The sequence below is a fragment of the Strix aluco genome, chromosome 19, assembly GCF_031877795.1.
Source record: "Strix aluco isolate bStrAlu1 chromosome 19, bStrAlu1.hap1, whole genome shotgun sequence".
In the NCBI taxonomy this organism is placed as follows: Eukaryota; Metazoa; Chordata; class Aves; order Strigiformes; family Strigidae; genus Strix; species Strix aluco.
In genome coordinates, this window is record NC_133949.1 from 12,777,617 (window position 1) to 12,804,800 (window position 27,184).

General features: G+C 40.6%; 1 protein-coding gene and 1 non-coding gene across 2 annotated transcripts; both read right to left on the reverse strand.

Moving 5' to 3' along the window:
* TEX14 (testis expressed 14, intercellular bridge forming factor) lies at positions 1-26,781 on the reverse strand. The gene is made up of 34 exons (XM_074845034.1): positions 26,727-26,781; positions 26,330-26,677; positions 26,068-26,211; positions 25,479-25,593; positions 25,033-25,198; positions 24,143-24,276; positions 23,398-23,479; positions 22,820-22,950; positions 21,902-22,015; positions 21,342-21,465; positions 20,382-20,560; positions 19,074-19,225; positions 18,086-18,276; positions 17,725-17,875; positions 16,431-17,395; positions 15,616-15,722; positions 14,390-14,469; positions 13,566-13,832; positions 12,905-13,005; positions 12,420-12,587; positions 11,744-11,837; positions 10,950-11,040; positions 9,572-9,634; positions 8,349-8,476; positions 7,354-7,544; positions 5,699-5,750; positions 4,973-5,044; positions 4,086-4,163; positions 2,449-2,566; positions 2,160-2,255; positions 1,064-1,182; positions 654-718; positions 399-567; positions 1-56 (listed from the first exon to the last, which is right to left on the reverse strand). The coding sequence occupies exons 1-34, from the start codon at positions 26,779-26,781 to the stop codon at positions 1-3; spliced, it is 5,166 nt and encodes a 1,721-aa protein (XP_074701135.1).
* On the reverse strand, positions 26,040-26,253 carry LOC141932362 (small nucleolar RNA U3). Its single transcript, XR_012625812.1, has one exon. It is a non-coding gene; the product is annotated as a small nucleolar RNA U3 (small nucleolar RNA).
* Positions 26,782-27,184: the final 403 nt, after the last annotated feature.

Below are 27,184 nucleotides of genomic sequence, written 5' to 3' on the forward strand. Positions count from 1 at the left end.
CTACCAGCTCAGTTCTTCTAGAAGTCTGACAGAAAACAGGGTCACATATGCTAATGCTGTGCAAAGAACAAGCACAGTGATGTTACCGTCAGATGTCTAGGTTTAAAAATTATTGCCAACGTTTCCAGAAGTAACTAGTGATTTGGGACATTTCAAATTTTGAGTGCCGAAGTGAAGAGCAAAATGTGTTGCAGAGCTGACTGCTGCAGAAGCGTTAAATGCCCACAACACTGAAGATCAGCCTCCTTTAGGTCATCTTGTGCTACACACTGAAAAATCAAAACGTGTCCCTGAAAACAAAAAGCTACTGCCTTTTTCTTTCCAGACAAAATGCCAGTTCTTTCACAGTTTTTGCATAGCACTAAATGCACATTAACTTAATGCAAGTATATCAGTACCCTTCCTGTAACAAGAAACATCATTAACTGAGAACTGTTGAAAATGGCAACCTTTTACTTTAGCTGTAAAATACCCGTCAGCTTTGACAGTTCCTAATGGAGACGTGGAGTTACAGAACAGAGGAAACACTTTTATTTTATCTTGTGTCTCCTTCCTTACTTTTAGTTTCTATTAAAGGAAAGCCAGGGGAGATGAGACCAAAAGAGATGTTTAAGGGATTTGATGGCATTAGCACACACCTCACAGGTACGTACCAAACCATGCTGACAGGAACCAAAGTCCTTAGAGCAGGAGCATTTAGGTGCCCAGGCCAGAGAGGCTGAGCATGGAACAGGACACAGGTGCAGTATATCAGAGTCTTCCAGTGCTTTTGAGTCAGTAGACGAAACCGCTCTCTATGAGAGAGACACTCCGCAACTCCAGCAAATGGCCCACAGTGTTGGCAATCTCAGCTGCCCCCCCAAAATTAGTAATTTTCAGGTGTTTCTGAAGAGTTTAAGTCTAGAGCGGACTCCTCTCCTTCAAAAGCACAGGGTAGAAATGGCACCCAGATGGGGGAATCAAGAAAAGCAAAAAACCTAGCCTGTGCAAGCTCGACAAATCCAGTGCCAACAATACAGTAAGTGTGATACTGCCCAGCACAGCACCCAGTAGCTTTACAGACCAAGAGGACCTTCTGAACTCCCTGCACAACTTCCTGGCGCTCTGCCGCCGGCCCCGGCTCCGCCTTCCTCTACTCCCTCCTTCCTTCCAGCATCTTCTGCATCTTGCAGGCTTGCAGCCCTTGAACGACAGAGTTTTGTACATCATCCCAATTTTTTGTATTTTTAGACAGGATGAATACAGAGCACTCTGGAGATACTAGATGCCTTTTGATTTTTACCCTGATCTATAATGGGCACCTGCCCCCTCCAACCCCCAAACAAACTGCCTCTCCCCTCCAAGACCACAGATGTGCTTTAGCTTTACATCCACAGGCAGACTCTAATGATTCCTTACACAGCAGTGTTAAATAAATGCAGTCGGACTACAGGGGTGAATGGGCTTTGGATGGAGCCGTTTATGAACATGGCAGTGTATCTACTGCAGGAATCGGTCTGCCCTGTTGGCAAGATCCTCCTGGTTATCATGGTATTTGCCTTCTGTATTCAATTAAAAAAAAGATCCTGATGCCACACACAAGAGTATCTTGTGTTCCTTAGTAAGATATATGTTAGGAATGGCTTTTACTGGCATTTACTGTGGAGTTGTTCAGAGTTACTAGGCTCTGATCTTTAATTCTAAGAGGAAAAAAGTGATTTGGGCTACGAACATTTTCCTTGAAGTGATGTATATATGACTTCTGCCATTTTCTTAATTTCCTCCTATATTGCCATGACATTATAACCATCTTCCCAAACTCTTCTTTAAAGTCTTTTCTAAAGAGCTTTCATGATTCTGTTCTCTTAACATACATTCTTCTCCATCTCAAAAAAATCTGCCATTCCATCAAATTATCTCTGATTTCTGTGAACGACTATGCATTGCCTTCCACGCCTATTGAAGTATTTGCTTTCCACCTACAGGAAATTATATTAACAAAACATTCTTTTCCCTCTCAATTTAGTATGGAGAGTTCAGATTGATGTCTCCAGGCCAGTTCCCTGACACACTACTCTCTAAGCAGTGACAGCCCTTTTTCAGAAAAAGCCCTGCACAGGTCTGTACACAGAACATAAACAAGTTGATACTTTGTTCATAAATATATTTTATCAGCTAACCCAAAAGCATGTCCCTGAGGCTCCTCTTGGATCTCCTCATCTCCAGGAACTGCATGGAGCATTCTTTCTAAAATATCATCAAGAGTAGAGTGAGCCCTGTCGAATAAAAGATATAAAATGGATGCTGGCAAGTTTAATACTACACATTTTAAAAGAAAACAGTCATAATTATCAGGGTTCTTAAGCTGGCTTACTGTAAGCACTGAATCTTGTTAAAATATACTGGAACCATTACTCTAAATCTTCGTAACTCAAAGCCAAACACGCCTTGTTGTCCCTTTTTTCATACCTTTCTGTTTCCTCTGCTAGATTAAATGACTCTGTAATGCATAAACTATGATTTATCTTCTCATTTCTCTCAGATTCCTTTTTTGACTCTCTGTTTTCCATTTTAATTTGATCAGGACCTATTCACAAAACAGATTTTAATATCAAAGGTATGAAGGAAGACAATAAAGAAATTAAAATATGTTTTTATTTACTGTACTTGGGAAACTTCCAGTTGTCCACTTCTCAATTATTCTTTCCTCAGTCATCTGATTTTCTACCAGTTAAGCAAATTCACATTATCTACAGTCAAAGGTGGCCAGTAGCAAGACCTAGATAAATATTTTACTATAACACATTTTTAGATTCACAGGACTGAACATTTTGCTTCATGCTAAAATGAAAAATGCATGTGGAAATTAATCTTTAATCTTTCCCCTTACAATCCTAGATATGGGAGAAAAATCAAAAGAAAACCTGTGGATGTTAGCTTTGTTACCCTACTTAGCAAAATCCAATGATATCCCCCCAAGACTTATCTCAGTAAGTTCTGTTCCCTACAGCATGTGAATATATTCAGCCACCTTCTGCTAAGCTATGATAAGCAGGAAGCAGTAGGCTGTCACAAAAATGGAGTCTGAAATAGCTGTACTTTATGCAAATACAACAAAACCACAGTGACTGAACAGCAAGCAATACAGGCTGCTGCATTCCTTACCACCTAAAACCAAGACACTCCTATGAATAAAGTCACAGTAGCTTCTCTCCTCTGGGAAAAGATCTAACAAAGCTGTAGGATAACACAAACAAGTGCCAGTATCATTCTCAAGTGACTATGCTATTTAGCTTTTTTACAGACTAACTCATGTTCTGTCTTTTTTTTTTTTTTCTTTTTTTGTCTCTTTTTTTTTTTTTTTTGAAAAAAAACCCCAGCTCTTTACTTTCTGACTCATTGGAAACAAATGTAGAGCCTATAAAGATTTAGGTTTTCTGCTCCTCTGACATTACTTGCTGAACATCTAAAAATTATTCCCACTTATTACTATTTGCAGTTTCAGAAGCACAGAGACTCACTACTGCTATCTTTGGTATCTCTGTAACAGAACAGGAAATATAATATTGATTACCCCAGTGGATGCTATTTTCTTCCCCTATGAGATCAGAGGCTTTATTTCATTATGGTGAATAAGAAACATAAGCAGTCGGTGTGCACTGGCCACTTTCTCAACTGAACCACCCTCCCAGAAAGGAAACTTTGGCTCTATTTCACATCAGCTGCCCCCCATCTATCCTTTTGTGGGTTTCGTCACTTGTGCTTGAACACAGCACACATTACAGTGGCATAACAAAGTACAAGATTAATTCTGACAGTTCAGACCCACAAGCCTTCCACACCAGATTCCCACAGACTTTAGAGAGTGAATACACAGAGAAAGACAGCAAACACTGGTGGAGGGGTTACTATTTGTGAAAACCCTGCATATAACCTTACCATGAAAGGGAGAATCCTCTCAAATTTCTGCTGAACCACAAATACTAAAAAAAGCTAAAAATTGAAGTTTATTATACAGCTGAACATACAGTGACAAGTATTCAGAGTAATTTCACAGCAACGTAAAAGTAATTTGTAATCTCTACGTTAGGACTATATCAACTAACCATTTATTTGCACTCCGCAGTCAGACAATCCCTTCTCTTTAAAGCCTTGAGTGGTGGAATCTTGCTGCTTTAAATATTCTGTTAAAACCAGCATATTTCCTTATTGAGCTATATACTCCTTGCAAATTGACTCTATACAACCTGAAGTACCATAATACTTTATCCATCCAAACCTTTACATAATCTAGAATTAGTTCACATATTAATCCTGCAAATTGTCTCTGACCATCATTTATTCACTTGATGCCAGTCTCCGCATGTTCTTGTTTTGGTGAATGAGGAAATAAAAAGATCAGAATGCGTCTGGGTGCCTCACTTCTAACAGAGCACAGGACCTATACATATTTAATGATCCCCATGTCTGGTGTTAGTTTAGACAGAGTTTATAGCTGAACCAAAGCAAATTCTTCTGTAACACACACCAGTGAAAACAATGCAGAGTTTTTACACTGTGTTCTGTCTGAAGAGGTATGTGATTACAAAAAGAAGAGTAAATCATTGAGACTAAACTCTGCAAAAATACCTGAGGGATGCAGCTGCCTGGCTTGCATCTGTTTTAATGGAGAACATGCATTGCTCTGGGACACCGTTGAAAAATTCAGTCTACACAAAATTCATCTCAATGTTAAATGGTATCTGCACTCAGTAAGCTAGCTGCTGTCAGCAGCAGCAACTAACCATCACGTGAAATGCAGAAACTTCAAGGACTAACTTAACTCCCAGCCATTTAAACTGTGATTAAACTGGGATGCCTAACTTCCTAATCACTGACCTGACTGCAACTAATTTGGGAGCTCTTGTGTACTTTAGCAGTGAATGATTTGGGAGAGATCCTGATTGAACACAGCTGGCAAGCCTCATACCATTTTGGGTGAAGTGCCTCTTACCAATTTCATCCAGCAGCTCTTGGGCTGGTGGAGGCAGCTCATCACTGAAGTGGTTAGATGCCTGTGAGAGTGCTGAGATAGAAAAAAAAGAACTCTAGTTAATTAGCAGTATTAATCCTTAATAACTGTGATATAGGCTTACACTATGACAGCATCTTGCTGACATATTTCATTTATCAACCTGCACGAGTCTGGCTCATTCACATTTTATCAAATATTTAAATAATTTCATAATGGAAAAATAATTTAAAGCTAGACTTGCACATTCAGCTCTCAATCCTGTATTGCACATTTTAGGCCAGTAATATTTACACTTCAAACGTAGGTTGATTAGAGGTCAGAGTTCTTAGTCTGCAGGTGCAAACACAAAATCCATAACCTAATTACCACTAGCAATACGCAGTTGTGTGCAAAGCTATTTATACTGTAAAAAGAGATGCCCAGGAGGGGGGGTAAAAAAAAAAAAAAAAGAGGAGGGAGAAGGAGGAGGAGGGAGAAGGAGGAGGAGGGAGAAGGAGGAGGAGGGAGAAGGAGGAGGAGGGAGAAGGAGGAGGAGGGAGAAGGAGGAGGAGGGAGAAGGAGGAGGAGGGAGAAGGAGGAGGAGGGAGAAGGAGGAGGAGGGAGAAGGAGGAGGAGGGAGAAGGAAAACTGCAAAGTTTCTTTTCAAATCTGTTTCTCCATTTATGGATCATTCTATCTGGACTGGGGCTGGGTTAAGAGACCTACCAGATGGCTTCCTGGTGCTTCTCAAGGATGAAGCAACTACTGGCAACCCATCCTGTGTAAGATCATACAGAACAGAACACAAGAAAGTAAATTGAACAACTGCTGATCTTCAATCCTCCCCTTTAATACACCAAATCCAAAATGAGGCAAGACCTTAATTAAAACCTTAGCTGACCATTAAATTTCAAAATAAGCTCTTCAATCAGTTCAGAATATGAAACCAGGTAGCATCCAGGTAAGCCAAATGTGTCACAAATTTTGCCTAGGCTGCTGTGCACTCATCTTTTAGCCAGCCATAAGATACTGTCAGCTACATAATTATCCCTTTCAACACTCTGTATGCACAATTGGACAGGAAAATCTCTGAAAGGGCAGTTCCAACATCTCTTAAGTTCCCATTCTCTGCTTTAAATCTTTACTTATTAAAAGTCAGTCACACCTATTCACAAAAGGAGCTCCCAAAAATCAGGAATTTGTAATCACAGCCAATCCTCATTGTCCTCAAAAGGGAAGCGGGTGCTTCATGCACTTAATCCTAGAATAAGATTTTAGACAAGAAAGTGACACAATCAAGTATCTCTGCTGAGCCAGGCAAGGCAGCACTGCACTGTTAATGGGCTTAATGAATTCCAACTGTCTGCTACACAAGCAGAAAGACACAGACCTAACCCGACGACAACGAATGTAGTCACTGCTGTTCTGGTTGAACAAACTCTAATTTCATCTTTAAATGACAACTCCATCAATGAATAACAATAAGAAAGGCATAAAGGCAACTATTTTATATATAACTCTCTAAAAAGACAGTTAAGATAATGCTGTGGCTCCACAACACCTTCAGTTCCAAAAAGATTACTGCAAATCACCACAGTGACCTTGGAAACTGTGAACTCCAAAGAGGATTTTTTGATACAACAAAGTTGATAACATTGTGCCACGTCTGTGCATAAAAAGGACAAACTTAATCCCCTAATACAAAGGCTTTCTGAACATTCACTTGCTTCCAAACTACTAGATGGAGGCTTCCACCTCAGTCTTCTTCCTCAGAGAACGACTCATTTATGTACTCATTTACCTTCCCCACGGAGTTTTGAGAACTCTTCAATTTCACATGAAAACTTACATACTTTAACACACATGCCCTTGGATTTATTTTCACTGAAGTTTCTTCCCCACTTACACATAGTCAAAAGCCCAATTCACAAATCCCTTGTGAATTCAGAGCGGTTCAGCGAAGCAGCCTGCTGTTGCCTCACCAGACCAACTGATCAACCCCCAATCTCCCAACAAAAACACACCTTTTCTACCCAATCATTTTGCAGATATTTACCACTTCGGTGTTCCAAGATTACCAGATCCAGTGCTGGGAAATGGCAATTCTTTACAGCCAGGGAAGGGGTGGAGGGCAGGCAAGGCCACTTTGATGGTGGCCAACATTTACATACCATTAGGTGCAAGGGGAAGCCAACTCTTTGTATAATCACTGGCACACTCTGCTTTGAAATCAGCCAGAATTTTTGTCAATGTCAACAGATTCCAAAATACTCACAAAAACTAGAAGTATGTCTGTGCTTCTCATCTTGCTTTCTTTTAAGGAAAAGTATTTTTAAAAAAAATTTAAAATGGCTGATATAAGGTAAATTTTCTAGACTTACAGGCTCATTTAATTCAGGTGGGCAAACTCCTGAAGCAACTGGGGGAATTTCAGCGCTCCTTCCCCCTTCACAGACTGTAGTGAACGTCCCGGACACTGAAGAGGAGATCTCTTCAGAACTGCAGAAGGAAGAATCTGAAGCTACTTCATGGCAGCGCCTGTATTTCTCAAAGGCTATTGGAATTTTTTCTTCTAGAATTAAAACAAAAAGAAAAGAAAAAGACAAAGAGCAAAGCTGGGAAATTATTTTTGGATTTTTTGTATCTTGGATACATTTCCACAGAAGCAGAGAGAAGTTTCTTGTACTTGAACAGGCACAGGAAACTAAGAAATTATTGTCCATAGCTGATCTCTAAACAGAAGTGCAAACTGATTACCTAGGAGTTCCACCTCAGACATTATCTATGCAAAACTCTGCCAAGTGAGAAATTTCAACTACTGTGTTACACCAAATTAATGAAGGTACAAAGCAAATGATAGTTCGTTGCTCTTAAACAACACTTAAGTTCAACAAACATTGAGCTCACTTTATCAACACTTAAAACAAGTAAGTGCTTATTACATTGGCTTTAAAATACAAAAATCTGTATGTATCACTCCAATTTTAAATGTCTAAAACAATTTCTGATTTATGAAGGCCACCATTAACTACCACATAAATCTCTTTGAGAGACCTTTCAGATAGTGGCTTTTTCAGCTGTGTCCCCATAAATTCTCCTTTAGTTCTACGTGAGAGATTTCTTCAGACCAAGAAGGCTCTAATTACAAAGTTGTAACTATTCAGACCAAAACAATGAGATTGCAAACAACAGGTACATTTCTAGGCTTGACTTATTCCAAGTCTGACATTTCTGCATCGGTACTACGCGAATGGAGTTTCCATGATTCCCATCAATGACTTTTACATTAGCAAGTCTTGGCAGAAGGGTCTGACTCCCTGCACAGAAAGGTTATCAGTAATTCACTGGTCCTTCCATCTTCCCTCCCTGCAGTTACCTGAGCTGAGTGGAGTGCTGAAGCTCGCTGGCACGTGACTCGCTCGGGGCGTTTTACAATCTATATCCCTGCAGTAGTTCTCTTGCTCACAGGGGATACTCGACAAATCCTGAATATCTGTCACTGATCTGAAGTATTGAAAGATGTTCTGACAGTTAGAATAGCCACTTCTTACACTTGTGAATCACTAAATTCTGCTATTTTCAGGTTAAGTTTTAATTTTGTTCAGTCTTATCTAGTTTTCCAGAAGGAAGAGAGACATTCCCTTTGAAAACTTCCCACAGAATTCTTGGAAGGCTAAAGATCACCATCTTCAATAATCTTGCAGAGGCAGAAAAGGTTAGTTATCTGGTTTCCCTTTCCTTACAGGATTTCTTAATTTTAATAATTCTCCTACAAAAGCAACCTCAGGAAACTGCCTCCAGAAAGGGCAAGAACTTCAAACGTGAACCACTAGGTAAAAACTCTCTCCAAAGCCAAGGGAAGACCTCAAGGTTTAACAAAAATTAACAATCCATTAAGACTAAATGTAGGTCTTATGAGTCTCTAAAAGAATTACTCAGATAAACTGAAACTGCTAAAGATCTGCACAGGCAGCAATGTCCACACCAGTTACAGAAATTCTTAAATGGCTGCAGGACTGGGATTATATTAAGCAAACCAACATCTTCTGCAGTTATACCCTGGGTTACACTGTCCTCAGAAGACCATGAAATGAACAGATGTCTACTGTTACCAAATCAGTAATTTCTATGCAAATTTCCATTATCTGTAACAAGAAAATAACTTTACTAGTAAAGTCACAAACCTATTCTGCAAATTTTTCCTGAGAATCTCAATCACAATACTATTTTTGTAATAAAATGTACTTACCTACATACTAACAATTTGCTCTTTAAAGGAATTTTATTTCTTCTGTGTAATATGGACAGAAGAAATGAGGGATCCTAACACTTTAACGTGAAGAAGTACACCCAGATTAACACTAAATTAATTACTTCTGAATATGAAAACATTTCAAGGTAAGGACAACTGTATGCGATAGCTCTTTTATACCAATTTCCCAATTTATCACGAGAAAATATTCTTTCAATACTTCAGATAGTTTTCTCTTCCTCAGCTTTGGTCTGTCTCATCTTCCTGTTTTGCATCACCAGAAAACTTTTACAATGATAATGACCAACTTGCTGAAGTTTTGATATAAAACGGTCGGTGGCTCTTACACATCTTTTTCTTTGCACTCTTCCTGTGGCTCCCAGGGTATCACTTCTTGTGCTGCTTCAACACTGGAATGAGGGAAGAAAAGTGATATACATCGATCCTCTTAGAGAATTATGAAAATAAATGTATTTAGTTTCTTCTCCCTCAAAAAGTTTAAAGGACTACCTTCTCTCTGAGGTAGACTGCAGCTCATAAATAATTTTTGCTTAGAATCTTAGAAGATGGAGAGTGCTAGGAGAAAAATGCCATTTTAAGCACATTATGGATTTGTATCTGGTAAGGAGAAAACTTCTAACTGACAGTTTCAAAATAAAACTGGAAGCTAAATAAAAATCTACAAATATACATCACTACATTGCTTTATCATCCTTTGATTGGTCTGCATTGTGAGCTATTCTCTCAAACTCTTAACACCACCAGTCAAGGTCAAAGAGACATTCAAGGGGAATTAGTCAGATGGTCAGAGAGCAACAGTCCTCTCTGTCCTGCTGGCAAAAGCTCAATTCCTAGGTGAAGGGAGCACCCAAACCCATCCCCTTCTACATCACGGGCCAAGTATTTACACACTTGCTGCCTGCCTTTGACACTGCTAACTCAGTTCCTCCAGTGGAGAGGAGAGAGTACAACACTGACAAGACAGTAAAAGCAGCTCTCACTCCTACACTTGGAGGAAGTGAGCAGCAGCTAACTCTGGAGGAACACACAGGAAGCTGAGCTACGAGGAGGCCTGAAAGCCACTGCTGCAAGACCTTCAGGGTGAGGACTGTTTCTCTTTAAACCAAAGTAGTCCTTGCAGCATGAGGTGGGGGTTCTGGCCAACATCTCTGCATACGAGTAGAATATAAAATTTACAAAAATACTGGATCAATACCTCACGTTTGACAGCTGAGACTGCAAGTCTCCAAGCATGGGCTAATGTTATTTGCAGGCAAGATACAGTGAGTGTACTTGCATCGGATTGTTCCCACAGGAGGGGAAAAGGCATGATCTTCATGCCACTTGAGCTCCAAAACCAAAGCACAACAAAATTAAAACAGATGACTGAAGCCTTAATTTGAATTATCTTTGCTCTGTTTAAGGCTGTAGTTTATCAGTGTAAAAGGAACTGTAATATATACATGACTTATTTTTCCTATTTTAGCTCCCTCATTAAGCAAAAAAAAACCAAAACAAAACCTGAGCACTGTGAAAGACAAAGCCCCATGAGAGCTGTGAAAGTCCTTTTAGTATTTTCTTGGCAAGGAACTATGGTATGTAGATAATCATTAAAAAACACCACTGGCATCTTATTTGAATATTAGATATATAAGCAGAATTAATAAAGAGAGCACACTTTATAACCTAATTTATGCTTAAAGTAACGAAAATAAGTCTCTCTACCTGGCTACAGGCATATAGCTGAGTTGATTCACTCCTAGCGTGTTACTGCCAGAGTTCTGTGCCGCTGTGCTGCAGAGTAGTATTTTTCCTCCTGAATACAAATAACAAATGTTCCCTGTTATTGGGTTTTGCAAGTACAAAAGAAAGCGACACAACTCATTGAACAGGAAATTGCAACTTTATTAAATTTTTTAGTTCTTGTGACCTTTGTTGTTGTCAAGAGACAAATGTGTTTTAAAGATGCATTTTCATAACCATACCGCAGCTGCCAGACAGTCAACCACTGAAGCACTGGGGAATATCACAACATTTACAAATTTGAGCTGAGAGGCAACAGACTAGAGAAACGACGATGATCCTTCCATTATTCTGCACATACACAATGTCAGCTCTTACAGTTTTTAAGCTCAAGATCCTTCTAGCAGTAAGGATATTAATGTGTAAATACAACTCTCGTTCAGTTTCCAGCACCACAGCAAGCTGCCTAAAAAGATTAAACTTGGCCCCAGGGTAAAAACAAAATGGTTGCAAGGAAGTTTTGTTTTTTAACTGAAACACAGCAAGTACACAATCATTGCACTCAACAACATTCCAGTGACTGCAATGCCCAAACCTTGTCTTCCAACATCCCAGGTGTCCTGACCTCTCACTAAAATAATGAGGAATGAGACCAAGTGACCCTGAAGACTCAAGCTCCAGCCTTCTGACAGGAGCGCTGCTGACAATAATGTAAGGGCAACAAGACTCCGTCTCCCTGACACAAAAGTACCTTCAAAAAAAACCAGCACATTTACCTGAAACCTGAATACCCAATACTGCATCTTCAGGTAACTGTTTCTGTAAAAGTCCTCCACAAGGATCTTCTAATTTGCTCTCAGCCTCTGAGGTCTGAAGCGGGGGGAAAAAAAGGGAAGTGAATTCAATTTCTCACAGGCAAGCTGTGAAAGGTAGGACAACTCTCACAGGATGATGTTCACAATAATCAGAATGGAGACTTTTCAAGAGCTTATCAGCAAACAGCATGGACTGGATTTAACAGTCCATACAAGAGTTTCGAATCTTCAAGAAATTAATGAAGATTGTTTTAAGACTACTGAGTACTATAATGGATAGAGCTGTGAAGGAAAGGCTGATATGATCAACTGCCTAAAACTTTTCTCAGCCACAGATTATGTAATTGCCTAGTAAACAAATTAAGAAAACATGCCCCTGGTGTTTTGGGAGTCTGGGTGTTTGTGGCATTTGAATTGTTTGGGGATTTTGGGGGGGTTTTGGTGTTGTGTTTGGTTTTTTTTCAGGCAGGGGGTGTGTTTTAAAGGAACAGGGTTAGAGTTTTCTTGCTTTTACACAAATCTTTATTTGTAGATATTATTTCAAATGAAAAGAATAAAAAATGTCATTCTCCCATTTTCTAGAACTCTTCTTCAAATCAAATGGGAGCGTAATAAAACCAAATGTGGTATAACTTACGTCCCAAGTTCTTGACGCAGACTTCATTCCTGTCTTTTCTTTTATTTTTAGCTCTAGTTCTGAACTTCCCTTAGTAGGAGGAAGCAAATAACCAGGATCAGGAGACAAGAATTCTTCAGACACATCAGGAGATGAATTAAAGGAACAATGTAATTTCCTTGAATGCCCCTGTGAAAGACATCATCACTTGAGATGCTTTCTCCACTCTCTATTACAGAATATATATTTGAGTCAATAATGTTAATAGTGCATCAAATTGAAATGATATTTGATCACTCTGTGTTTCAACCTACCTCCTGTTCCTTACATCACCATGATGGTTTACAGAACCAAACAAAAACAAAAGGGGAGAATGGAGGATTTGTTAGTCAGATCACGACTGAGATCAGCTGTTGTGGTAGTTCAGTGTGCAACACGGAGAGACCAGGCTAAACCATTTTACAGATAACCAGCTGCAACCAGATCTCTTGGATTACCATACATACTCTAGAGAGATCTGCAACTTGTTGAGGAGGGGCTGGCTTCTTATGAAAGGCTATTCCAGACTCTGCTTGTTCATCTTGTGATGGTGACTGGCAACTTCTCCCTAGGATGTCAGAATGGAACAAAATTATTAGGCAAAAAGTAATATGAAGTGAGTGATCTGAACCACTGACGGAATAGCAATGAGAGTAGACAGAAAAACTACATTGTCTGTCAGGAACATGAAGAAATGACGACACTTAAATGCTCACATTGGTAATCTAGGCACGTAAGGCTTTCCTTGTTCCTTTATCTGTAACTACTGCAAAAGCACTACCCACTATGCTGGTACAGAATAAGCATCTCTGTAGCCCAACTGAAAGCAATAAAGTGTGAAAGCAGACTTGTGGCACTGAAAGCTTTGGGTCTCCCATGCTGATACATGGTAATCAATGATGACAAAGGGTCTCCAAGCTCACAGGTGTTACCTCCACCTATTAACATGGAACACTTATCTTAGCCTATTATTTATGTTCACCAGTGACTGAGTGATTGGCCTGCTTTGGGGGCAAGACTCTGGAAGATAAAATTGACAATTATTGTAACAAAATCACAGAAGCTGAAATCTGCTGGGAATGGACTGAGACAAACAGAGAAGAAATTATTTTTTGTTTTTCCACTTACCTCCAGAACTTGTGAATGCAGACTCCACATCACTCTCCTCAAATTTAGATCTATCCTCGCTGCTCACATCCCAAGACTCAACATTATCACCTGTCTGCCACTTGTATCTTTGTTGGTCTTGACTTTTTTGCACTCGAACAGTGACATGTTGAAAGGCTTCCTTTACACTCTCGGCTTCACTTTCAGATGTGCATTCACTGGCTGGATATGGAGAGCAGAGTTCTAGTTGTCCCGAGGCCACTTTTCTGGCCATTTGCTTTACTTCAGCTACACAAAAAGAACAAAATTGCCAGTTCACACAATAGAATCTGGACCTTCAAAGCATTCCCTGGGTTTCATTGTGTCTGCAGACTTGCAAATGCTAAAGTTATAGCCTGTAAACCCCTTTATCATGAAAAGAGCTAAACACTTCCATTTTAAGGAAAGCTTAAAACCTGCATAAATTGATATGGACAAGTCTTTACAAGAACAATTTTTGTTAGTTTGCATTCTCTAGTATTCATGCCTGTACTGCCACCCACTGGTCACTGCTACACTACCCTAACTAAATCCATAGGCTGTCCCTCCCTTACATCCCCCCAAACAGGGCTAGAAATTCCTTGAGCTTTATAATCAAACCATCTTAATGGGGTTGTGATTACTTTATGCCCTGAACGTGCAAGACACAGGATCCCACTCATCTGGTTTTCATCCAAGAAGAGCCTAATAGAGCTTCAGCAATTAAGGCACACAGACCTTTCGTAACAAAATGTCTTAAGTTTTAATGCACTGCACTGCAGTAAGACCTGCTAACATTAATGCCGAGTTAACACTGATTTACTTACTCCTCCATTCTGATTGCATCATCCTTCTCTCCTCACTTATTTTTGTACCGTAAATTTCAGATCTTGATTTCAAATAGCTCCTATAATAAATCATTATGAAATGCATCAAACTCTGTTAATGCACAAGTGTATCGTGTTGAGTACTCTCCCCAGTCAGTAAAAGACTAGAAGTTGGTTTACTGTTAATTAAAAGGCTGAGAGCACACACGTTCTAAGAACCCAACAGAACTAGCAGATTGAGCCGTCACAAGCTTAGAAAGCACAGACAGTTATTTAGGTCTGTTACAGATTAACCAGGCAAGCTGTACATTAAAATCTAGATTTCAAAAGCTGTCAACTGCCTTCAGATGATGTATCTACATAAACACTAGCAGCCAGTGAATGCTATGTAGATGCATTTTATTCAGGTCAGTAAGGTGATCAGTGGACAACTGGAGACATTCAGAACTTCAGACTTGGATAACAACCCTACTACCAACCCAATTCCAACCCAGAGTTTGCTCACTCGACCATCTAAGCAGATGCCAGCAGCTGGCATATTTACATTCTAACCAAGTACATCCTTTACCAGAGGGTCTTGCTGATCCAACTGGGCCATCAATCAACAGTTTCCCCGACTGATTTGACCCAAACAGCAAGGGAGGTGCCTCTCCCCATCTTTCCAACTAGTAAGATACACTAATTTGCACAAGTTTTGCCAGGTACTTTTAACATGTACTTTCCACCCATACTTAGAAATACAAAAGGACAACATTAAAAAGCACAGCAGACATAATGAAGTAACATATGCTCTGTTGTCACTGGGTTTAGCAAAGCTGTTCTGCTCCCACAGCCCCTAACATAGGTCCTAGTCCTACACCTATGAAAGCCAAAGTATTTCTAGCGAGAGTTGAATGAGGCTGTGCAGAACCACCCTTACTAGTAACTTATGAGTTTGCTCTCCTCGAGCACTGCTCCAGTTTTGGACGACTGACGTCCATCAGAGAGGCATTTGGAATCTGTCTGAACACCCCTCTTAGAAGTAACTGCCCTGTCACAGCAATTACCCTGGCAGCTCGGCAGCTGACAATGACTCACAGTTGAGTCCTAATTGGACAGATGGCTTTTGGCTTGCTGAAAAAACATTTAATGCCATCCTTGATCCTGAGCGTGTCTACTTTTGACAGTGGCTGTATCAAGATGAATCTGCTTGAATTAACTCTTCTGTGAATACGATCAAAACTCACCACCTCTCTTCTCCACTTCCACTTGCTGCAGAATGTGAATCACCTCCTCTCTGACACTGCAAGTTGAACTTTTTTTTGCATCTTACAGATACACGTGGGAGTAAATGCTGAAATGAGTCCAACAAGCCATGATTCAGCACACATCGGGCATTCTGGTAATTACTAGTTGAGCTGTCTCTGAGATATACTAAGAACTGGACCGTGCAAACTTTATTCCCTAGGTTATATTTCAGTAGCACTGCTTATGAGAAAGGATGACAACTCCAGGCCTTAGCCTAGTAAAAACTCTGCCCTGGATTTATAGCAGGTTTCAGATGTACGCAGGCAGACTATCGTAACATGTAGTTCCCGGGGGAATGAGTGGACCTAAATGACTCACGATCATTCCTACAGCAGATACGTACATGAATTTCTCTCCTCCTCTTCAGGCTAAGCATGTCAACTACTTATATTTAATAACGAAAATGATCTAGAAGCCCTTACTAATGACAGTTTAGGCCTCCATAACTAAGTATACAAACAAAAAATCTTTCTCTGCTTGCCCTTTTCCCTGACAGTCCCATCTCCATTTCAGTACAGGATTTTATTCCCTCCTGAGCCACTGGACTAGTATTTTGCTGGGGGGGGCGGTGTTGAGGAGAAAGAAGAAATAATACTATTGCACTGCCAAGCTGACTATTTTCATTCCTATATATAATGCATATGGTAGGCATATTTTAAAAGAGATTCACCCATCCTCTTGGACACCATCCATAACTACATCTCTTTACCTGCTGAGGAATACAGAAGTGATAGTCACCCGCTCAACACTTTACCTCACGGTCTAGGGTCATTTGATCATCCAGGCTTTCTACCTCGCTGAAGCTGAGATCATCAGGGTCGTTTTCATTTTTACTCTTACTCATCTCATGAAAGCACTCCCACTTTTCATTTTGAATTGCCTCCACTTCCTTTGCCGTCTTTGAAAAAGCTTGGAAACTGTCTCCACCCAACGCTCCTTGTGCCTGACGTGTTGTCACTGGTGGAATGTAGTCCCTTGATGGTGGACCTACAGCCTTCCATAAAGAACTATTAGCTCCAGAAAAAGGGCTATTGGTATTTTGAGAAGTATCATCAGATCTGTTCCAGTGTATTTCTTGAAAAACCTGCTTAGAAAGCTGATTCATTCTGACTTCCTGGAGCAGGTTCTTTTGCTTTTGAGCGGCCTCTAATTTGTCCAGTTTCTCCTCTGTTCTGCACAGGGAATCTGCTGCCTGCTGCAACATGCTTTGTATAATCTTTACATCAAGGACACATTTGCCGATGTACTGCTCACTTGGGGACAAACTACTTGTTCTTCTCCCAGCCTCTCCTCTCACCTGTGCCTCACTTACGCTCTCCTCCTCTTCTGTAGTGTACTCTGTACCTGACTCTGAAAAGGTTTCTTCCTCACACCCTGGCTTTTCCTCAGGGTGCGCTCCAGGGGACACAGACAGGTCTCCGAGGGTAGCCTTATCGTCTTCCTTTTGCTGCCTTTTTTCATCCTTTAGAGTTGGACCTAATCCAGCTCCTTCTTCCAGGAAGTCTTCGTGAAGTTCTGGATAACTGGCAATGATTTCATTGACTTCAAAGCTACAGAGGCTGTCGTCCACGTCACTGACACTGAGGGTCGTTTGAGGTTCAGCAGCTACATCACAATTCTCATCCTGTGCAACTGGCTGTAGACTGGTTGATGCCTCCTGGTCCACTAAAGCACTGTTCTCCTCAGCAAAAAGAGAGTGTCTTGGAGTAATAGAGCTGTCTGGAAAATTTGATTTTAAGTGTTAAGCCATTTCTCCACACACTGCTTTCATACATTTAAGAGTTAACATCTTTTAGAGATTACATGAGCAGCACTTAACACCTCTGCACAAAACAGTGTGCCTGAACTTCAAATATTAACCAGACTTACAGTCTTGAGATTACATTAACAATTAGGGTGGCAGCTAGAATCTAAAGCTAACTGCTTTCTATTTTCAAACTATGTCATAAAATCTAAGTGCTTGCATTTTAATTATTTATATTAGACCTGTACGGACTGCAGAACATGCTAAGTGAAGGACACGTGACATCTTGACAGAAGAAACTCACCACCCACAGCTATCTCTTTTCCCTGCAATTCCAGTGTTCTCTTCTGGTAGCTAAAAGCTGATGCCAAACAGATGTTCACATCTTCAAAACCAGGGGATCTTTGTGCTTTCGACATTTCATCAGCATGACCAGTCTGAGACTTCATTAAGTCCTGTAATACAAAAATGGAGTAAAAGACAACTACATTTGACAGTTCAATGTCTCTACCTTCTCTTTTAAGGTGGTTTGTCTCCATGATCAGAACAGGATACTCAAAGTTTAGATTGCCTCCCACCTAGATCTAAGCAGAACAGCTTGAATCTGAATGGACACAAAACTCCGCTGTTTCAAATACATGAAAATCTACAATCCTGGAATTCACCTTTAAGTCATTTTTCAGTATATATTGAATATCCTGAAGTTTCAAGGAGCGGTTCTTCTGTTTAGGTTCTAGCCCTGACTTTATGATACCATAATAGGGCATAGGAAGTCTGACATCTGCTTCTAACCGTTGTCCCAAAATTACAAGCTGCTTAATAACTGAGTCTTCAAGACCTTTCCAGGGAGGGGTCTCTGCAAGACATAAATACAGACTTTATCTCAAAAGCCGCGTGTCGATGTTAATAAAAATAAAGAAAAAATAAAAAAAGATTTAAAAAATCCGATACTGAAGCATTACTGACTGTACTTTCCCTAATTTACAACTACTGTCACGAACCAAACGAGCACTCAGTCCAGTCTGGCATCTCCTCCCCATCTTATTTCAGCAGTGGATGATTTAAAGGGAGCTGATGGCGATCTCTAGAGGACAGTTACCCTGTGAACCACGCTCTGGATTCTTCACTACCAACCAGCTAATAGAGGGGTTCATTTTTAGGGTGTTTATCCCACTTCACTGTCAAAATAGTCAAAGTCAATACAAAACATACATTACACTATCTGTAATAACAATACACTATCTGTAAGTTATTGCAGTGATCAAAAAGATAAAAGCTGCACAGGCTTGTTTTGCACATTGCAAAGAATTAAGTAAACATTTTGCTGTCCTCATAGAAGAAAGATAAACAGCAGAGAAACACCATACACAAACTTGTATCTCTCTAACAGCAACCATTAATCTCACCCCTTAGTTATGCAATTTTAAGTTTTCTGATCACATTTTACAAAAGTTTCCAGTAGTTGGTACTGTCATTAACATTTGGGTTTCTTGCCTGGAGGGTTCCTTTTCCCAGTTAACTCTGTACAACCATCACAGCAAGGTTTTATCTAGTCAGACAGGGGAATTAAACAGACATCAGGGGGCTGACAGTCGGTGTTGAAAATATCCAGTGGGTTACCCCAGTGACAAAAGCCTAAACCTATAGATATACCTGTCAAGGCCTCCTGCATGACTGTACAGAAGCTATAGATATCCGATTTGACCGTGACAACTTTTTCGAGGATTACTTCAGGAGAGCACCACTTATACAGCTGCACTGGGACAGGAAGACGTGTCAGATCACTGTGTTCTCCACCATCTTTGCTGTATAAAGGGAAAGAAGTTGTAAAACGGGACATACAGCACACTCAACTAGAAGGTGCATCTTTTGGAATTAAACACCTGAGTTTGTTCTATATGCTTTTAGTTTAAATACCTAAAAGGTCCAAAGTATACCTGCAAATAAAAATGTGTAATATTTTCACACCAATAAATGTATTTCGGCACATTACAGCAAAGATGTTACACCTCCTTTAACAAATTTACACTAAAAAATAAATCAGAGAAAGTTGGAAAATTCCCGATAGGAATTTTACAAACAATCCTTTAGCTCTGGCCAGCGTTCTCTGAGTGCAGACAAAATACAAGAAGCTGTCACCTAGCCTGTCAACATTTATTTTGCAACGTATACATACGTCTAGAAGATAGCTTCCTCCTCACAGTAATTATACTTTTTTTGTCATTCATTTCACAGTAAGCTGTATCTGAAATAGCCAAGAAATCGCCAAGATTTATTAACAAACTGAGTGTGCAAGGAGGTTAGGAAGTATCTTTGCTCCTTTCAGGACATTACCATCAGCAAATTTTTGTTTTATTATCAATTTTACTCTCTTTCTTTACAGTCTAACCAGCCATTTCCTTTCTAACCAGACTGCGCTACAGGAAAGAAGTAAAAAATGTCTATAATAATTTACCTAGATTAAATGAATGGTGTGCCTCATAAAAAGAATACTCTTTTTCTCACGGGTGGCACTTAATTACTACCAGTTCACTGAGGTGTGGAATCTTCAACCAATTTCGGTAAGCCTCCATAAGCACAAGTTCAGTATAACAAGAGGAGACTTAAATTGTTTCAGAATTAGTGACTCAAAGAGGAATTTCATCTCTGTTCTGTAAGACTGGGCTCTATTTCTCTGTGATGGTATTTTTATACTTCAGTACAGAGCCACTTCTCTTACTAGTTTCTGTTTTCAGATACAACATAGAAACTAAGTCCACCTGAAACTTGCCATACTGCCTGTGGCAAAGTTAATGTACCTGAGCAGCAAGAATGTGGAGTTCTTCACTGCTGTAACTCTGCTGCCCGACTCAGAGGCAGGAGTCCCTAGTCACCAAGAGGGGCACTTCAGCAGAATTTAGCACTAAATTTGACTTGAATTGTGTTTGTCCCTTTCACAGAAACAGTGAGGAAGTTCTTTACCTCTCTATCATGTATTCCAAGTTGCACAGCTTTGCCTCACCAGAAGAAACGATTTGAACAGCATAGGAGGTAACTGAACGGTGGATAAATCCACGGGAGTGTAGAAAACGCAAAGCGTCATTAATTTGAAGCAGCACATGTAAAATCGTCTCCGTGTGCAGTACTGGGAATTCTGTACGCTGGAAGAAAACAGAAGTACCAAATTTGCACTGCAGGTCTTTACAGCTTGACGAAGAGGAAAACTGTTATTGTACAGAAGAAGGCAAAGAAAGCAAACATGAAACATACTGTAGTAAAAGTCAGACGAATTGCACTTGCTAAGTAACATTCGTTCTCAAGACCAAACCAACTAATAATACCTTAAAAAGTAATTAAGAAAAAAAAAAGATATTGACTGTGCCAACATGCACTCTGAAGCAGAATGAACTCTTCAAATTTCTTGCCTTTGACTGCAATTTCTCCAGTAACTTAGATGTCTGCATTCAGTTAAAGAAATAAAATAACAACTTAACTACAAAAAAGGAAGACGAAAATATTGAACAACAAAAATAAAACACAGATGAGTTGGGGAAAAAAAAAAAAACACAACTGAATTCTAACCTTCGCTTTATACACAGGCAGTTTGTAATGTACTACATGCAAATATTCAAGGGCAAAAGCTGGTCTCACCACATCTGCAGTATACAACCACATGCAGAAGATTAAAACTTCAACTGCGTTTAACGGCAGCCACTTTAAGACTGACACCACACAAGAGAATCAATGCAATTGCACCTAAACATTAACTGAAGATTTGTCAGTTACAGACTTCACCAGCTCACATGGAGTATCTGATACTGCGCAATGACACGGAAACCTGGATACGCAGACTGATGATTTTGCCTTCTTGTTCTTTGAGTAAAGTGACTAAACTTCTTCCTCTCAATTAATTCCTATTTTAAAAACAAGTATTTCAATTACCCTTTCATGAAGAATGCTGTACAGAGAACCAAAGTTAACCCTTTCATATACTAAACGGGTTTTCTCCAAGTCACTAGACAGGCAAACAGACATCAGCTGTAGCAAATGAGGATGACGGAGTTCACTGCAAAGGGAGAGGAAAAAAAAATTGTAAGGCAAATCTGAGACTAAAAGTCCTGCCCTTCTAGATGTTTTTATCAATAAAATGTGAACGCTTCTAACTTTTCATTAAAATACCCCAAATTTTAAAAGAACTGTAGGTTAGGAGGCATTTAGGAAACATGCTTACTGTCACAACTAGGAAAATCTATAAATAAGCCACCCAAAAAACGTGCACTGAAGCATTCATCCAGACATACAAGAGAGTATCATCTTCTTCTGTATTATCCAAGGGGGAGCACATGAAGTGGGAAGAGACAGGAGAAGAGAGAGATCTGTATTTCTCATTTGTAAAATGCACCCACAGCCTAACACGCGTCCCGAGGTTAATCCCACTCCTCACAGCACTGGAGACACCCAAACCCCTGGAGCACTTGTGGCTACTGCACATCCTTTCTTACCTACTATGTTCCTGCTCTGCAATGAGAAGATCGGCTAAGCGTAGTTTACTACAGTTCTGATGGGGCTCAAAGCTGAGTTCCTTCACTGTAACTCTGCTGCTTCCCCACATTAAGCTACAAGGAGAAGAGGAATTTCTATGAGATGCTTTCTGCAGGTTTTTTTTCCAGTTATGGGATTACCTCAAATAATTTTGTAATTCTGAAATGCTCTGGTGCTGTCTCCTGCTGTTAGTAACATTACTTTGATGATCCTGGCTCTTTCAAATTGACAATAAATTCTCCTCCTGTTAAAGACTGGATGTAGCAGGACGGGTTTGCTGTCCAAAGACACCACCCTTTCGTGACCCAAGGTAAAGAACGAGGACACTCTAAAATTCCTTTCCCTACAGGCCAGCCCACCGTGATACAAGCCAGAGCTTTGGGAAGATTAAATCACCCATTTGTCAATTTTCTGGATGCCTCTGAGGCAGAACTACTTGGTACACAATACAAAAGGAAAAAAAAAAAAAAAAAAAAGCTCCATCTGCCCTTGCAACTCTCATTTCACCAGAGGTTTGAGGAAGTGGCTGCAGACACGCATATCCAGAGGCCTGAGGTCTGTCCCTACAATTACAAGGACTAAATCTGTGCAACCCCACCAATGTATTTCCCACCACAAAAGGAATCAGTACTGAAGCATCACTATCGATGAAGAACCCTAATTGGGTGGAAAGGACAAGAACAACCTACAGGTGTTAAGGGAGCCTGAAAAAGATATTAGTCAGTGGACTGCAGAAAACAAGTTGCAAGCAGAAAGCAGTGGATGAACACAGAATAGACAAGGAAAACTATCCAAACGAAGTATCTGGTACAACAACTTGCAGCTTAATAGTAACAGATACACATGAGAGGGGCTAAAATCCCTTTGATTCCACTTACTTTGTCATGATCATGTACGGTCCAACATGGTAAGAAAATGTTGGCTCATCATCTGCCTGGACCACGTCTTTTTCCCCAATAATAGGGAGAGATGCCAGGTACCCTAGATGTCCGCTGCCTGCAAGATAAAACTGACACACCACCAGGGCATAACCAAAAGGAACATGCAAGAGTTCCCAAGATCTGTCACATCTGCTGCAAGAAAAACCTGAGTGCAATCACTGCAGTGGGAGCATCAGCCAAAGCATCAAAATGAAACACTAAGATGTCTGAGGCAAAAGCTTCACTTGTTAGTGAAGCTGAAAGGGCGAAAAGCAGAAACAGTCATTAAAAACTCCCACGGGTGACGTTTAACAGGAGTTTCTTTGGCCTGTTCCAAACCAGCTTCCTCTGATAGGGCCTGCTGATGACTAAAGGCCTGAATATTTGCCCCCTCCATGTTTTTTTCCCACCATTTCAGTAGAGATAAGAACGCACTAAAAATCAAAAATACCACAGGTGGGGCGATTACTGTGAAAAATATGCAACACTGAAAAACTACTAATACCATTAGAAAACTATTATGCACAGCATCTTACCTTCCCAAAACCAAAGCTGTAAATGTTCTTGGCTGCATTAGCTCCACCTTTTAGAAATCTACCCAGAGGACTGTCAACATTTCTAAGTATCAAAAACATAAGCAATGAGTAACTAATATGCCAAGGCTTTGAGTAAAATACAAAAGAGAAAAATGCAGAAATTTTGCAACAGCCATGTATTTCAAATGTTGCATTTGACAAGGTCCCACACAAAAAGTGTAATGCGGATGCTGAAATTCCAAGTTATTGTGTAACTCATTAAAACTTTTTAGATACACTGTTATGATATGTATTTGTTTAAAGCAAGACAGCAAATAAAAAAAAATATAAATATATACAGGCATCCTGCATTGCTTTTTGTTCACAGGTATGTGTTTTTCCTAACCTGTATTTGAGATAAAAGCTCTTGAAACGGTTGGAAACACACCCCGAAAAGATTTGCAGTGACCTTAAAAGATCAAGAAAGAAACTACTTCATGTTACCACCATTTTAATACTATTAAAATCCAGTACTTAGTATTGCTGATTTTAAGAGTATCTCTTAATATACAGATGTTTACAACTATCAAGTTTCTATTTGGAACTCTCACAAGAGAAACAAGAAGTATCATCATTCCTAACACAAAATAGTTTTAAATCTGCTATTATCAAAAAGAAACAAAAGCATGTTAATTTTAAGATAACAGAATAGGGAAGTAAAAGTCCTTGTGGCTCAGTCCCTCAGTACTTGCAAATATATTCTTACCCTTGAACAAGACTACGGAATCTAGAGGGACTGCAGACCAGCGCTTTTGATGAGCCAACCTTCCTGAGATCAGAGGGGAAATTCTGAACGACAGCCTGCATGTGGAATGTACAACGCTGTATAAATTCCAGCATCTAGAGGGAGGGGAGGGAAAAAACAACAAAATTACTTCAGAACTGCAAAGTAAACCATTTTAAAGTAATAGATCATGACTACTGAGAAAATAACTAGTTACTTGTAGTATTTAAATAGGCATTTCAAGAAATGGTTACACAGAAAAACTTGAAGAAAATCAATTACATGAAAATGTAAGCAAAAGCTTACTTCAAACACTAGATGACTAACTTTCAAGACATTCACCCACCGAAAGTTGTAATGTCAGGTTTCTTTTTAAGCGGAGCATTGTAATAACAGGAAAGAGTAGTATTATGAGTTTTAAATCAATATTGCAGTCATGAATAAGCCTTCTTGCTATTGCATTTTGCTACCACGCTGGCAAAAACGACACATTTCCTGACACTGTTCATGCACAGACTGAGACACACCTGAAAACTACTTCAGGCTTACTCCTGAATTGCACATACGTGCAAACAAGCTACATACATCGGGGACCAAAAACAAGGGCCTGTCATTCTCCTCACTGCACACTTATACATGAAGGACCTAACAAGTTACAGACACGCCCCTGCACCTCAGCAAAACCTTAGTTAAAAAATCTGAATCATGAAAACTTCAAAATACCAGTATTGATGTTGAAAAATAATGTTAAATAATTGTTCTAACACGGAAAAGCCAAGAATTTCTCCCCAGAATGCTGAAGTTTCTTCACTTTAAGATGAAGATGTCAGCCCATACCTAGCACATATTCAACACGTATTACACACACATACCCGAGCACCGCTTTCTTTTGCGGCTGACATAGCCCAGTCCTGAGGACTTCTTCCATCTTTATCGTGTACTCTCAGATCGCCTCCTTCATCCAGTAACTTGCTAAGAATCCACTGATTGCCTGAGAACGCAGCTGCATGGACTGGGGTGCTTCCATCATAGCAGCGACTGAGGAACATTAAAGCAGAAATGTGTCAACCTACCCCTACTACACTCGACCAGCTGTGTTTCCGGGGAAAAAAGAAGCATACCTAGAATGTTTATGCACTGCCAAACACCATGAAATAAGGAAAATCAGGCACCTACTTACCTCTGAGGCTAAAATAGCAACATTCATCTTAAGCATCTATTTATATACAGTGAATATTGTGTATTACATTGACCAAAACCACTAAAAGATTCAATGCAAATTTCAATTTAAGAAAAAAAAATTTTTTTTATACTTAACTGATTAGCATCTGAGCCATAATCCAACAGCATCTCCACTATTTTACCAAGATCTAGTAACGCAGCAGTGAAGAGAGAGGTTTGGCCCATGGAATTTACCACATCAACAAAAATACCTGCAAGAAAACAAAAGATGATGAGGCAAGCGCTTGTTCCCCCCCACCATGAATAAAAGGCAACAGATCATTAACACTGAAACCGACTGTCAATTCCCTCTGAGATACTGGAAATATGAAAACATGATGATATTAATGGAAATGGAAAAAAAGAGCAAACGACCCTTTCTTGTAACTTTCTATACAAAGGGTGCGCTGCTAGTCCGTGATGTTTTCAAATGAAGGATGTGTATCAGAGCCAAAGTATTAACCTGGATGAGTACAGATAACACGGGAGGACTGCTTTAATAGAAAACTAAATTTTTGTAAAGCAGTAATTAATAGGTGAATATTTTGTTACTTTAATCAGGGGTCTGGATCTGAACCCACAGCTGCTGTGCACCTCCTATCATAGACGAATAAAGTTCATCTGTTTTTAGAACCTCATTAAAAAAAAAGGGCCACAAACCACTCAGCCCGCGCTCTCTCCCTCACGGAACCCAACAGGGGAACCGCGAACGGTCATCGATGACGGGCGGCTCCTGCACACGCAGCGCCGCCCGCCCGCCTCGCGCTCAGGAGACAGCGCCTCGCTCCTCCTCGTGGCTTGTGACGCCGGACAAGGACGATCACTCTCCTCTAGTCAACGACTACAGAAATGATCCCTGAAAGTATAGTCCTGACACAACACCCCCACACACCGCCGCCCCACCGCCGCGCACCCACCCCTAACACACGGACACCCCGCCTCGCCCACCCGCGCCAGCCGCCAACACCCCCCCGTGCCCCCGCCCGGCCCCCGCCCCGCGGAACCGCCACCCGGGACCCCCGGGGCGGCCCCGCGCCCCACGGGACGGCGGCGCGGGCACGATCGGCGGGACACGCCCCCTCATTTGCATCATGCGCAGAAAACGACCAATCAGACGCGACGCTCTCCGCCACCGCCCCACCCACTGGGGGCTTCGGGAAACGCTTCGATCGCGCTCCCCGGGGCCGCCGTGACACGAGTGACGTGACGCCACGCGGCCCCCGAAACCGCTGTTCCCCCCTCCGCTGCTCGGTGACTCCGTGCCAGGAGCGAGCAGCTTCTGCCGACCCCCCCGTGCTGTCCCTCCAACCGGGTTCGTCACCCGGTGTGCAACAGCCAGGCTCACCCCAGACCGAGATAGCAGTTTTATTCCATTGTAAGCCAAAACGTCTCGCTAACATTTTTTTTCGTCTTGCTAAACATTTTACTGAGAATAAATGAGGTCAGTGTCAATACAGCTTCTGGAATATGCAGACATTGCTGAAGGTTGGTGCTTTTGTGAAGAAGAAAGGGGTTTGAAGGTAAGACAGTTATTGGGGCCTATTCTTGAAGATAACAGGAACAAGAACAGGACAAATTAAACACGTCGAGACACAACACAGCTGCACAACACCTCCTAAACAGACCTGCACAAAGAGGGGTGCTGGGGGGTAATTCCACAAAGCTGGCACGCCACACAAAGGAACTACAGCCTCTTTTATCTATGACATGATTAGTAAAAACCTAAGTTTACCCCCGTTGGTCAGTAATTACCGTTCCACTTGCTATTGGTTGGTTATATTTAATGCAGCCGGTGATTAGTGG

Bases quoted from the DNA above. Each gene is read 5' to 3' on its own strand.
- TEX14 (XM_074845034.1), bottom strand. From the start codon at position 26,781: ATGTTAGCGAGACGTTTTGGCTTACAATGGAATAAAACTGCTATCTCG. The intron at 19,226-20,381 runs GTAAAGAACTTC...CCCTTTATACAG, and splicing joins TTGGAATACATGATAGAGAG to CAAAGATGGTGGAGAACACA. The intron at 14,470-15,615 runs GTGAGTTTTGAT...GATTTATTATAG, and splicing joins GGAAGTGGAGAAGAGAGGTG to GAGCTATTTGAAATCAAGAT.